At 38.8% G+C, this 12,518-nt stretch overlaps 1 protein-coding gene across 2 annotated transcripts in view; it reads right to left on the bottom strand.

Annotated features, from left to right (window-relative positions):
- The window catches only part of HIPK3 (homeodomain interacting protein kinase 3), a 65,440-nt gene extending 60,538 nt beyond the window's left edge, over positions 1 to 4,902 (bottom strand). For both annotated transcript variants that reach the window (XM_065881289.1, XM_065881290.1), the window contains exon 1: positions 3,809 to 4,902. In XM_065881289.1, the coding sequence (XP_065737361.1) occupies positions 3,809 to 4,902 (1,094 nt within the window). The remainder of the gene's footprint in view (positions 1 to 3,808) is intronic.
- Between the last annotated feature and the right edge of the window lie 7,616 nt (positions 4,903 to 12,518).

The following is a 12,518-nucleotide window of genomic DNA, read 5'->3' as shown; positions in this document are numbered from 1 at the left end:
AAAATTATACTAGACATTAAAACACTAGCTGACGACTTCCCTGGTGGCGCAGTGGTTAAGAATCCTCCTGCCAATGCAGGGGACACGGGTTCAAGCCCTGGTCCGGGAAGATCCCACATGCCGTGGAGCAACTAAGCCTGTGTGCCACAACTACTGAGCCTGCGCTCTAGAGCCCACGAGCCACAACTACTGAGCCCACGTGCCACAACTACTGAAGCCCGTGTGCCTAGAGCCCATGCTCCACAACAAGAGAAGCCACTGCAATGAGAAGCCTACACACCGCAACGAAGAGTAGCCCCCGCTCGCCACAACTAGAGAAAGTCCGTGCACAGCAACAAAGACCCAATGCAGCCAAAAATAAATGAAATAAAATAATTTTTTTAAAAAACACTAGCTGATTTAGGGCTACATTACATTTTCACCAATCTACCATAATATTTATAAACTCTTCGAACTCTTCATCCAACTGACATAAACTCCATTTTTAAATTTTTTTATCCAAGAAACACCAAGTACTGTTTTTACAAATAAGAGCCTCATTTTTTTTTTATCTAAACACAGAACCTGTAATTTAGCAACTGTATAGCTTCTGAAATTCAGGTAAATTATTTACTTGAAATGTATGTATAAAAACAAATTAGAAACTACTAGTTGTACTTAGCAGTTATTCATAGCTTATTTTTCTATTCCCAAAAGAGGCTAATATTTGTGCAAAGACCTAATGCTAAAAACCAATATCATAAAATATTTAGTGTCTTAGACTGCTTTTTAAAGGATTTCCTTTACTCTCTTGAAACATTTAACAAACAGATCATCTCAAGTATAAAAAATAAAGCTCTTTTTTACTCTCATCCAAAAGATTTCAAATAAAGAAAAGGAGTCTAGGTATCACACATAACTAAATCTGATATGCCAAATAATGCAGGACCCAAATATAATGAAGTCATTTACTAACAAGTGAACTAAAAATAGAGCCCAAGCAGCTGGAGCCTGGGGGTTTATATAATATGCTAGCTGACTTCTAAAAGCTCCTAAGACAGAATCCACAGAATACAAAGGCAAGAGGGAAACAACGCCATTCCTCTCATGCTGTTAAATCAGATATTAAAATAACTTTTCCAGAAAAATATTAACTAAAAGCTAATCTTGTGTTACATTAAATTGAAAAAAAATTGTCAAGAGTACAGAGGATCAAATAAATCTAATTACAGGAGATGTCAATTAAGACTCACTACAGTGCCACACTACAATACCTTTTAAACCATCTAAAAGGTTTTAAGGGACTTCCCTGGTGGCACAGTGGTTAACAATCCGCCTGCCAATGCAGGGAACACGGGTTCAATCCCTGGTCCGGGAAGACCCCACATGCTGCGAGCAACTAAGCCCATGTGGCACAACTACTGAGCCTGCACTCTAGAGCCCAAGAGCCACAACTACTGAGCCCGCACGGCACAACTACTGAAACCCACGCACTCTAGGGCACGCATACGCAACTACTGAGCCCACATGCTGCCAACTACTAAAGCCCACGTGCCTAGAGTCCACGCTCCGCAACAAGAGAAGCCACCTCAACAAGAAGCCCACACACCGCAGCGAAGAGCAGCCCCCGCTCGCCTCAACTAGAGAAAAGCCTGCACACAGCAACAAAGACCCAACACAGCCAAAAAATAAAAATAAATTAAAAACAAATATTTTAATAAAATTTTTTAAATAAAAAAAAAGGTTTTAAGAACAGTATCTAGCACTCTAATACTAAAAATTATAACATCAGGAATATAAAGGGTAAATTAGGCTATATTCCTAATTTCTAACATATATTTTAGTAAACTTAATTATCACCAAGTGACATAAATTTGGGTTTCCTTCTGATAAACTATTAATGGTAGAACATATGTTTGGAGCTGATTTTTGTAGTAGCTAATTTCTGCTTTATCTTGTCCTGGGTACTAAGGCATATATTTGCAAGAAGCTAATCAGGGTGACAGGTATAGTACAAAGGCAGATGCAATACCAGAAAATAACTACCCCGTGTTGGGCCTAAATATATAATCCTCATGTTCTAACAATTTCCAACAATAAACTGCATGTGTTCATCTATTTACTAACTTATTAATAATGGCCAATATTGGCAGATCCTGTACCTGCCCACTGTGCTGGGGCTCGTGGGGCTCCAGAATACACCAAGATCATAAACTCATTTAGGCTGAAATGAAAAGAATTTCCCAAAATTATAAGACTATGAATTCAGGGACCTCCCTGGTGGTGCAGTGGTTAAGAATCCACCTGCCAATGCAGGGGACACAGGTTCCAGCCCTGGTCCGGGAAGATCCCACATGCCGCCGAGCAACTAAGCCCGTGTGCCACAACTACTGAGACTGCACTCTAGAGCCCGTGAGCCACAACTGCTGAGCGCGCAGGCCTAGAGCCCGTGCTCCGCCAACGAGAGAAGCCACCGCAATGGGAAGCTCATGCACTGCAATGAAGAGTAGCCCCCACTCATCGCAACTAGAGAAAGCCTGCGCACAGCAACGAAGACCCAACGCAGCCAAAAATAAATTTAAAAAAAAATACTATGAATTCAAAAACATTTACAAACTAAAGACAATATTTTGAATCATAGTAATCATTAGCTACCTTCAAGACCATCTATTGTACTCCAGGCTGTAGTACACAGAAATTATTTTCTTCTTCAAATTCCACCCATAGCACCAACACCAAAACAACATTTACCTAAAGCATATATGGAAAGACCATACTAAAACTTGTTATGAAAAAGTGGCCTGAACATTTGTGGCAGCCGCGGAAGTGTGTTTAAATCTTAAAATCACTAATCTGAATTTTTATAACTTTTCTAAATGTTCAGTTACATCAGATGTGTCATTAAAAAGCTAGCTCTCTTAAGTGCTGAAAAGTGCCCAAAGATATGTACAAAAATTACTATAAACCCTTTCTCAATATTTAGACTTCTGTTTAATTATCACTGATCACCTATTATTCCTTCAGGTCCTCTATTAACAATAAAAATAACCAATGTCTTTAGCACAGAACTTTGCAGTAGCAATTTCTATTCTGCTTGAGCAGATCTTATGCCTAAATTTTTTTCTTTTTAGTATGAGTTCACTTGTTCCCTCTGTCCTTTGTTTCTTTTCCTGCCTTCTCTTGTGTTTTGGGGGGTTTTCTTTACATCGTTTTTGGAGTATAATTGCTTCATAATGTTGTGTTAGTTTTTACTGTACAACAAAGTGAATCAGCTATACATACACATATATCCCCATATCCCCTCCCTCTTGCGTCTCCCTCCCACCCTCCCTATCCCACCCCTCTAGGTGGTCACGAGCTGATCTCCCTGTGCTATGCGGCTGCTTCCCACTAGCTATCTATTTTACATCTGGTAGTGAAAAATGTCCATGCCACTCTCTCACTTCATCCCAGCTCCCCTTTCCCCACCTGTGTCTTCAAGTCCATTCTCTACGTCTGTGTCTTTATTCCTGTCCTGCCCCTAGGTTCTTCAGAACCTTCTGTTTTTTTTAGATTCCATATATATGTGTTAGCATACGGTATTTGTTTTTCTCTTTCTGACTTACTTTACTCTGTATGATGGTCTCTAGGTCCATCCACCTCACCACAAATAACTCAATTTCGTTCCTTTTTATGTATGCCTAGATTTTTAAAACCTCAAGCCTAAACTGAACTTATCTTGATCTCTATTTATCCGAAGCAGTCTTTTTCACCACATACACACACAAAATTATTTCATTCAGCAAAAATTCAACATTTAACAAATAACCAAAAAATAGTTGTCACCTACCTGTAGTACCGAGATTGCAGATATGTTGAACAAACAGTCTTTGATACGTGACTGGCAGACCCAAAGTCTATTACTTTAACCCTATATGGCTGTCGAACAGGATCCACCAACATAATATTCTCTGGTTTGAGGTCTGCGTGAATTAAACCAAGACTTTTCAATTTTTTCAGTGCAGTGGCCACTTGCTGAAGAATGGGTCGAATTACTTTTAGTGGCAGAGGACTGAACTTATTTTGTTTCAGAAAGTCATACAAGTTTTGTTCCAGCATCTCAAAGACTAAACAAGTATGGTTACGGTGCTGAAAGCATTCATAAGCTCGTACAAAGTTATATTCATCAGCATTTTCAGTACTGAGCCTTGCTAATATGCTCACTTCTATCTGACCTTGACGTGCATAAGAAGGGTGGTTCTTCAAAATTTTGATTGCTACAATTTCATTTGTCCCTCTTTTCCAGCATTTGACTACCTGGCCAAAAGTGCCTCGACCAAGAAAATCAAGGACTTCATAAGTATTTTTCATGGAGCATAAGACTTCATGCTGTACTAACTGATAGTCACCTTCTCCAGTGGTACAATTCTGTTTTGTTCCTGTGGTAGCTGTCACAACTGTCACTGGATTTCCCATGTTGGTTTGCAACATTGCAGGAAGTATGGACAACTCATCCACAATCTGCATTGCGCTATGATTATCCAACTCCTCACTCTTGCGCTTCAATCCACATCGCTGGGGGCCTTCTAGGAAATTCAACCTGTGTCGCCACGCCCCAATCTGAGGTGCCTCCACTTGAGTTTGCTGCGCCTGAGCTGCTATAACCTTTGTAGCACCCGCAGTGCTTTTTAAAACAACAGCACTTGTCTGCAATGAAAGGTTGTGTCCTCGAGGTCTGTTAAATGGTATCTTTGTCTGAAAAGCACTACCCTTCGTGGGAGGATGAGAATTTCCAACGTTTCTACCATTCACATAGGTCCGTGGATAGTTTCTTTCCTGGAATACACAACTGCTTGGCTCTACTTTGAGTTTCTTCACACTACAAAAGGCACTTGACTGAGTTTGATAAATATACGGTGGGTAGACCAAGACTTGTGAGGCCATACCTGCAAAAGAAAAAAACGGCCATGTTAGCTACAAAAATTTCATTTTTTAAATCTCATGAAGAAAACATTTAAGGATCAAGTCCATAATTTATAAAAACAGTTAAATTCCATTAAGATTTTTTCCCCTTGGAGGAGAAAAACATTTTCAATGCTCCATTTTAGTTACTTAGTACTTCAGATATTTTGTGTATTGCATGAAAGGTCGGGACTAAACAGCTGAGTGCATTCATTTAATCAATAAATACTTACTGCTAAGCTACAATGGCCAAGATATGCCCTAAGAACTGTACCAACCAATTTCCCTCCAAAAGAAAAGGTACAGATCCTTAAACTGTACACATTTGGCAAAAGTAAAACATTCTATTACCAATATATCATTTATGAACCAATGACCAAAAACGAAAATATATATTACATAAATGTAGTTACATTCCATAAACCTAAAGCTCCAGAACTGCCTCAGGGAGAAAAAAAAATCAATTGTAAAAATAAGTATGTAAGCCAGATAGAGTTCGTTTTCACAATGTCCTCTTTACTTAACGTCATTTTCCACATCCACCCTTGTAGCAAACTCCTTTACATTCAAATCAAAGTGATACATTTTTTTTCTTTTTCTGGCTTGTGGGATCTTAGTCCTCCAACCAGGGATTGAACCCAGGCCCTCAGCAGTGAAAGCACTGAATCCTAACCACTGGACCGCCAGGGAATTCCTGAGACAATACCTTTTTTTTTTTTTTTTTAGACTTTCTATTTTATATTGGAGTATAGTTGATTAACAATGTTGTGTTAGTTTCAGGTTTACAGCAAAGTGATTCAGTTATACATGTATCTACTCTTTTTCAAATTCTTTTCCTATTTATGCTGTTACATAATATTGAGCAGTGTTCCCTGTGCTATACAGTAGGTCCTTGTTGGTTATCCATTTTAAATATAGCAGTTTATACATGTCAATCCCAAACTCCCTAACTACCCATTCCCCCCTGGTAATCATAAGTTCATTCTCTAAGTCTGTGAGTCTGTTTCTGTTTTGTAAATAAGTTCATCTTTTTTTTTTTTTAAGATTCCACATGTAAGCGATATCTTATGATATTTCTCTTTCTGACTTACTTCACTCAGTATGACAATTTTCAGGTCCATCTATGTTGCTGCAAATGGCATTATTTCATTCTTTTTAATGGCTGAGTAATATTCCATTGGACAACACCTTCTTGATGAAGCCTTGCCTGGAACACCCACACTCACCCTCCAGGCAGAATTGGGCATTCAGTGCTCTCATAGAAGCTTACATATTCCTCTAATTAGCATTCATGATATGACATGCCTGACATTACACTGTAACTGTCAGCACATACAACAGTCTTTCACACTAGATCTGAAACAAAGTACTCATAATATAGAGTTGGTTTTCAATAAATGTTGGTTGGTTGAATTAACTTCAAAATATTTCCGTTCTCCACAATTTAAAAATCTGTATCATATTCTGGGCAGTCTCCTACCATTTTAACAAATCAAACATCAATTCTTTAACTCAAAAACAACAGATTGCCATCACTATATGTAATATATATAATATTTAAAATAATAAGAGCTACCACCTACTATGCAACAGTTTAACAAATGCTTTATTTGCAGTATTTTACTTAGTACCAATTTGCTGTTAAGGAAACTAAAGCTCAGAGGGACTAGGTAATTGGTTCAAAGTCACACAGCTAGGGTGTAGTAAAAGGAGCAGGAAAATACAATGCCCCTTCAGGTAAAAGGCATAAATTTATGCCTCCTTCAACTTCATAAACAATTCTTGTTACAACCTACCACTTTCCTAAGTTGACCTGGCTTTGGCAAGAAATCAGCTACAAAACCTTATTACACAAATTAAGATTTGTTGTTCAATGTGTAAGAGAAAATCATAAATTGAAATCCTGGAGTTCCAAACCTTTTCATCCATTTTCTTAAAATCTTGTTGGCATCTATTCTATACTTTTACTCAGGGGAGGTTTCAAAACTCCACCAATTATCATCTTTTTAATGAGGCCAAGCCACATCGAAAACTCATTCAAAACATATCAAGCTCACTCTCTAACTCACTTAACACTGTGAAGCTCCCCAACCTCATCTTCAACAACTTAACATTATCATGATTCTCCTTATTTCAAAGCACTTCTGTGACCCACACCCATAGAAACAGACACAATGACAGATGATGAAACTCACAAACAAGAGTTTCTAAAACAGCTCTTATAAATATACTGATGGAATTAAAGAAGAACATGAACATAAACAGGAGACACATGAAAATCATTTTTAAAATGGAACTGGTGAGCCTGGAGAACCCTACATACCATACATAGATGGTGGGAAAGAAATTTGGCAATACCTAACAAAATTGCAAATGGATATGTTCTCTGATCAAGAATCAGATAACTCAGATACAGTACAAGACAGTCATGCAGCACTGTTTGTAAAGAAACACAACACTGGAAACAACCTAAGCATCCATCCAAAAGGCATCAGTTAGATACACTCTGATACACAGACCAACCAGAGTCTTAAAAAAAAACAATGAAAACAATCTTTTTACCCTGCTATAACCTGATTCCCAAGATAATATTGTTACATGAAAAAGGCAAAATTCAGAAAAATGTGTACTTTACAACAGATATTACCACGTGTGTTTAATAAGGGGAATTATATTATCAATATTTTTGCACATACATTAATTTGTGTACATACATAAAGAAGCTGTAGGTTTCTCCGCCTTAGAGAAAAATAACAAGAATACTGGGGGCAATAAGAAAGATTGACTTTACACTGTATGTCCTTTTTACCACCTTATTTTTTACTATGTACCTGTGTTACCTGTTCAAAAAAGTTTTTTAATCATCTGGGAAATCTATTAAAACATACAGATGAAACAATTTCAAGATGAAATAATATATCTGGGATATGCTTCAAAATAACAGATAAAGTGGATGGGGATATAGATAAAATGAAATTAGCCATAAATTATTCATCATAGGAGCTTGATAGTGAATAAAAAGGGGTTCATTATATTATCCTATCTACTTTTGAATATGTATACATTTTTCCTTAATAAAAAGTTAAGTAAGGGACTTCCCTGGTGGTCCAGTGGGTAAGACTCCACACTCCCAATGCAGTGGCCCGGGTTCAATCCCCGGTTAGGGAACTAGATCCCACACATATGGCGCAACTAAGAGTTCGCATGCTGCAACTAAGAGTCCACATGCCGCAACTAAGAAGTATGTATGCCGTACTCAAGATCCCACATACCGCAACTAAACATGCTACAACAAAGGTCCTGCGTGCCACACTAAGACCCTGCACAGACAAAATAAATAAATAAATAATTTTAAAAAAATGTTTAAAAACAAAAACTTAAGTAAACATATATTTAAAACTCCAGAAAAATTCTGATTCAGTAAATCTGTGGTGAGGTTCAGGTATCTGTATGTATACAAGTTCTCAAGGCCATTTATTGACAGATTCACACTAACTATTCACACTACTGAGAACCAATGATCTCATCTGTACAAAACCCTAGGCAAATTCAAGTCCTACCACTTCAGGGCCCTCAAGTCTGAAAAATCAGGATGAAGTCCTAGGGAATAAAATGCATACCACACTAGGCCAATCCATGCCACGTTAAATAAAGGTGTTATGTGAACAACAGCTGAGATCCAAGTAACTGACCTAGAGATTAAAAAAAAAAAAAAAATACTGCATTTCTTGGGGCTTCCCTGGTGGCGCAGTGGTTCAGAATCTGCCTGCCAATGCAGGGGACACAGGTTCGAGCCCTGGTCTGGGAAGATCCCACATGCCGCGTAGCAACTGGGCCCGTGAGCCACAAATACTGAGCCTGCGCATCTGGCGTCTGTGCTCTGCAACAACAGAGGCCGCAATAGTGACAGGCCTGCGCACCGCGATGAAGAGTGGCCCCCGCTTGCCACAACTAGAGAAAGCCCATGCACAGAAACGAAGACCCAACACAGACATAAATAAATAATAAATAAATACATTAAAAAAACAAAACAAAACTACTGCAATTTCTGAATCCAGCTGTCCCCACCTTTTCTTTTCCAACATGCCAAGCTGGAAGGCGAACAGCCCAAAGGTTCCAACCAGGGCCAACTAAAGGAAGCTTAGAAAAAGTAATTACCCCTCACCAACCACTGTACTCTGTGGGACCAACTTCAAAGAAAACTTTAGAAAATAAACACGGGGTAGGAATGTCACATAATTTACATAGCACATAAGAAGAAGTGGGTGAGGGGGTAATGCTGGAGATAGTTGTTATAACAGACCACAAGAAAAGAACTCTAAATTACTAATTAACTTGACTACTGTGACTCCCTACCACAGATATTAAGTCTTTCCCTTCTCCCACCCTCCATCAGATTAACTCCTGACCTGAGTATCTTATATTTGGTGTTTATGGAATTTACAGAGTATAGTTAGTACTCTGAGAAGCTGCTAAGTCCAGAGTCCAAAACACTGAATCAGTACAATACTACATATTTCCTATTATTTTTCATTGCAATATATACTGTTATACCTCTGCAGTTATATTTCATGACTTTATCATTTGTTCTTACCAACTAACTAAGAAATGAAGTTTTGAAATACCACCCTTTTGTGAGCTGGAACTGCCTATAAAATCACTCCAAGGACAGTCAAGACTCCTGTTAGGGACTTCCCTGGTGGCACAGTGGTTAAGAATCTGCCTGCCAATTCAGGGGACAAGGGTTCGAGCCCTGGTCCGGGAAGATCCCACATGCTGTGGAACAACTAAGCCCGTGATGAGCCACAACTACTCAGCCCGTGTGCTGCAATTACAGAAGCCCAGGCTCACAGTGCCCACGCTCCGCAACAAAGAAGCCACCGCAATAAGAAGCCTGCGCACCGCAACGAAGAGTAATCCCCGCTCATCTCAACTGGAGAAAGCCCATGCACAGCAATGAAGACCCAATGCAGCCAAAAATAAATAAATAAAATAAATTTATTAAAAAAAAAAAAGACTCCTGTCAGAGTAACCGTTAAGTTTCCATTCCTCAGGCTTAATAATCTCAGGTACTTTAACAGGCCTTATTTTTCCAAGCCTCTAAAAAAACTTTAAGACTCATCTGAATTCTATTCAAATTCTTCACATCCTGTTACAATTACCAAAACAGCAATGTAACCAATGTTGATAACTAAACCACCACTAACCATAAAGATACGGTTTCTTCTTTTTTTTTTTTTTCTTATTACACACAATATCAGGCCTTCTGAAAACAGAGGGAGGTAGCAGAGATAGAAATACTTAGACTATCTTATATTCAATTTATTAGCCAATATCAAAGTTCTGGATCATCTTCTGCCAAACTTATACATAGCCCTATATATAATCAGGTTCTTCTTTAAAATATCCTGTGATATCACAAATACATTTAATTAAAGGTAAATAATGCCTTGCATTCTCCTCACTCAACTTTCTTCTTCTACTTGTTCAAATCTCAATTTTTTAACTTTTTTTCCTTAAAAAACTGTGGTAAAATATACATACATAACATAAAATTTATCATTTTTAAGTGCACAGCTCAGTGGCATTAAGGTCATTCACACTGTTGTGCAACCATCACCATTTTCCACCTCCAGAACTTTCCCCCCCACTCTGAAAACTAAAACAACTGTCCATTGTCCCCTCCCACTAGCCCCTGGCAACCACCTTTCTACACTCTGTATCTACAAATTTGACTACTCTAGGTACCCCCTATAAGTTTAATTATACAATATTTGTCCTTTTATAACTGGCTTATTCCACTCAGCATGTCTTCAAGGTTCATCCATGTTGCAGCATGTGTCAGAATCTCCTTCCTTTTTAACGCTAAGTAATTTCCCATTGCATGTTTATGCCATATTTTGTTTATCCATTCAGTCATCAAAAAGTATTTGGGTTGCTTCTACCATTCAACTATTGTGACTAATGCAGCTGTGAACATGGATGTACAAACATCTCTGCAAGACCTTGTTTGCAATTCTTTTGTATATATAGCCAGAAGAGGAATTGCTGGATTATAAGGTAATTCCTTTGTTTTTTGCTTTGTTTTGTTTTAGGCAGCACCACACGGGTTACAGGATCTTAGTTCCCCAACCAGGGATCGAACCCGTGAGCTTGGCAGTGAAAGTGCAGAGTCCTAACCACTGGTCCACCAGGGAATTACCACGGTAATTCCTTTTTTTTTTTTTTTGCGGTACGCGGGCCTCTCACTGTTGTGGCCTCTCCTGTTGCAGAGCACAGGCTCCGGACGTGCAGGCTCAGTGGCCATGGCTCATGGGCCTAGCGGCTCCGCGGCATGTGGGATCTTCCCAGACCAGGGCACGAACCCGTGTCCCCTGCATCGGCAGGTGGACTCTCAACCACTGTGCCACCAGGGAAGCCCGGTAATTCCATTTTTAATTTGAGGAATCACTAGACTGTTTTCCATAGCAGCTGCACCATTTTACACTCCAACCCATAGTGCACAAGGGTTCCAATTTCTCCATATCTCTGCCAATGCTTGTTATTTTCTTCTTTCTTCTTTTTTAACAATAGCCATCCTAATGGGTATGAAGGGGTATCTTACTGTGGTTTTCAAATCTCCATTTTTTTAAATCTAATTCTTCATCAATATTGGCTGCACTAACACCTAGAGCTTGATGTCATCAGTAGCTATAACACGTAAACTTTGTATTTTTTCATTTGAGTTATCGATGAATATTAAACATTACACTTAAGACTGAGCTCTACAGAAACCCATTCCCAAGTGATTACTGAACAAACCCCCTTCTTTCAGACCATCACTGAAAAGTATAGAAATTCTTAAATTACTAAAAACATCAAGTTTTAGGGACTTCCCTGGTGGCGCAGTGGCTAAGAATCCACCTGCCAATGCAGGGGACACGGGTTCAAGCCCTGGTCCGGAGGATCCCACATGCGGCAGAGCAACTAAGTCCGTGCACCACAACTACTGAGCCTGTACTCTGGAGCCCACACGCCACAACTACTGAGCCCACGCGCCACAACTACTGAAGCCCACGTGCCTAGAGCCCACGCTCCGCAACAAAAGAAGCCACCGCAATGAGAAGTCCGTGCACCGCAACGAAGAGTAGTCCTCTCTCGCCACAACTAGAGAAAGCCCACGGGCAGCAATGAAGACCCAATGCAGCCAAAAATAAATAGATAAATAATTTTTTTAAATCAAGTTTTAAATTAAGATACAAATATGGAAATGTGATCAGTATTGAAGATTTCTAAAGATCTACAAGAAGAAATAAATCAAAACAAAACAAAACCCTTCTAAAAACACAGGAAAAAGGTTTCCTTTAACTAAAGAGAGGCTCAGGGCACTAAAAGATTATCTCATAATAAACAGGGATAAAAGACCAAAACATTAAATACACAGCCAGTACTACACAATTAAAAAAAAAAAAAAAGACTTGTCAATACAACAAACAAAAAAATCAGCTCAATGAACATTACCTTAGGGAATATTTTCATTCAACTGGCAATCAGCAAACAGCTACACTAGATCAAGGTAAACGACTGATTCTGTTACATAAAACCCTGCATTAAGATTT

This window comes from Phocoena phocoena, chromosome 8 (assembly GCF_963924675.1).
Source record: "Phocoena phocoena chromosome 8, mPhoPho1.1, whole genome shotgun sequence".
Lineage (NCBI taxonomy): Eukaryota > Metazoa > Chordata > Mammalia > Artiodactyla > Phocoenidae > Phocoena > Phocoena phocoena.
The sequence above is the reverse complement of the archived record's forward strand: the minus strand, read 5'-3'. Positions and strand labels throughout refer to the sequence as shown.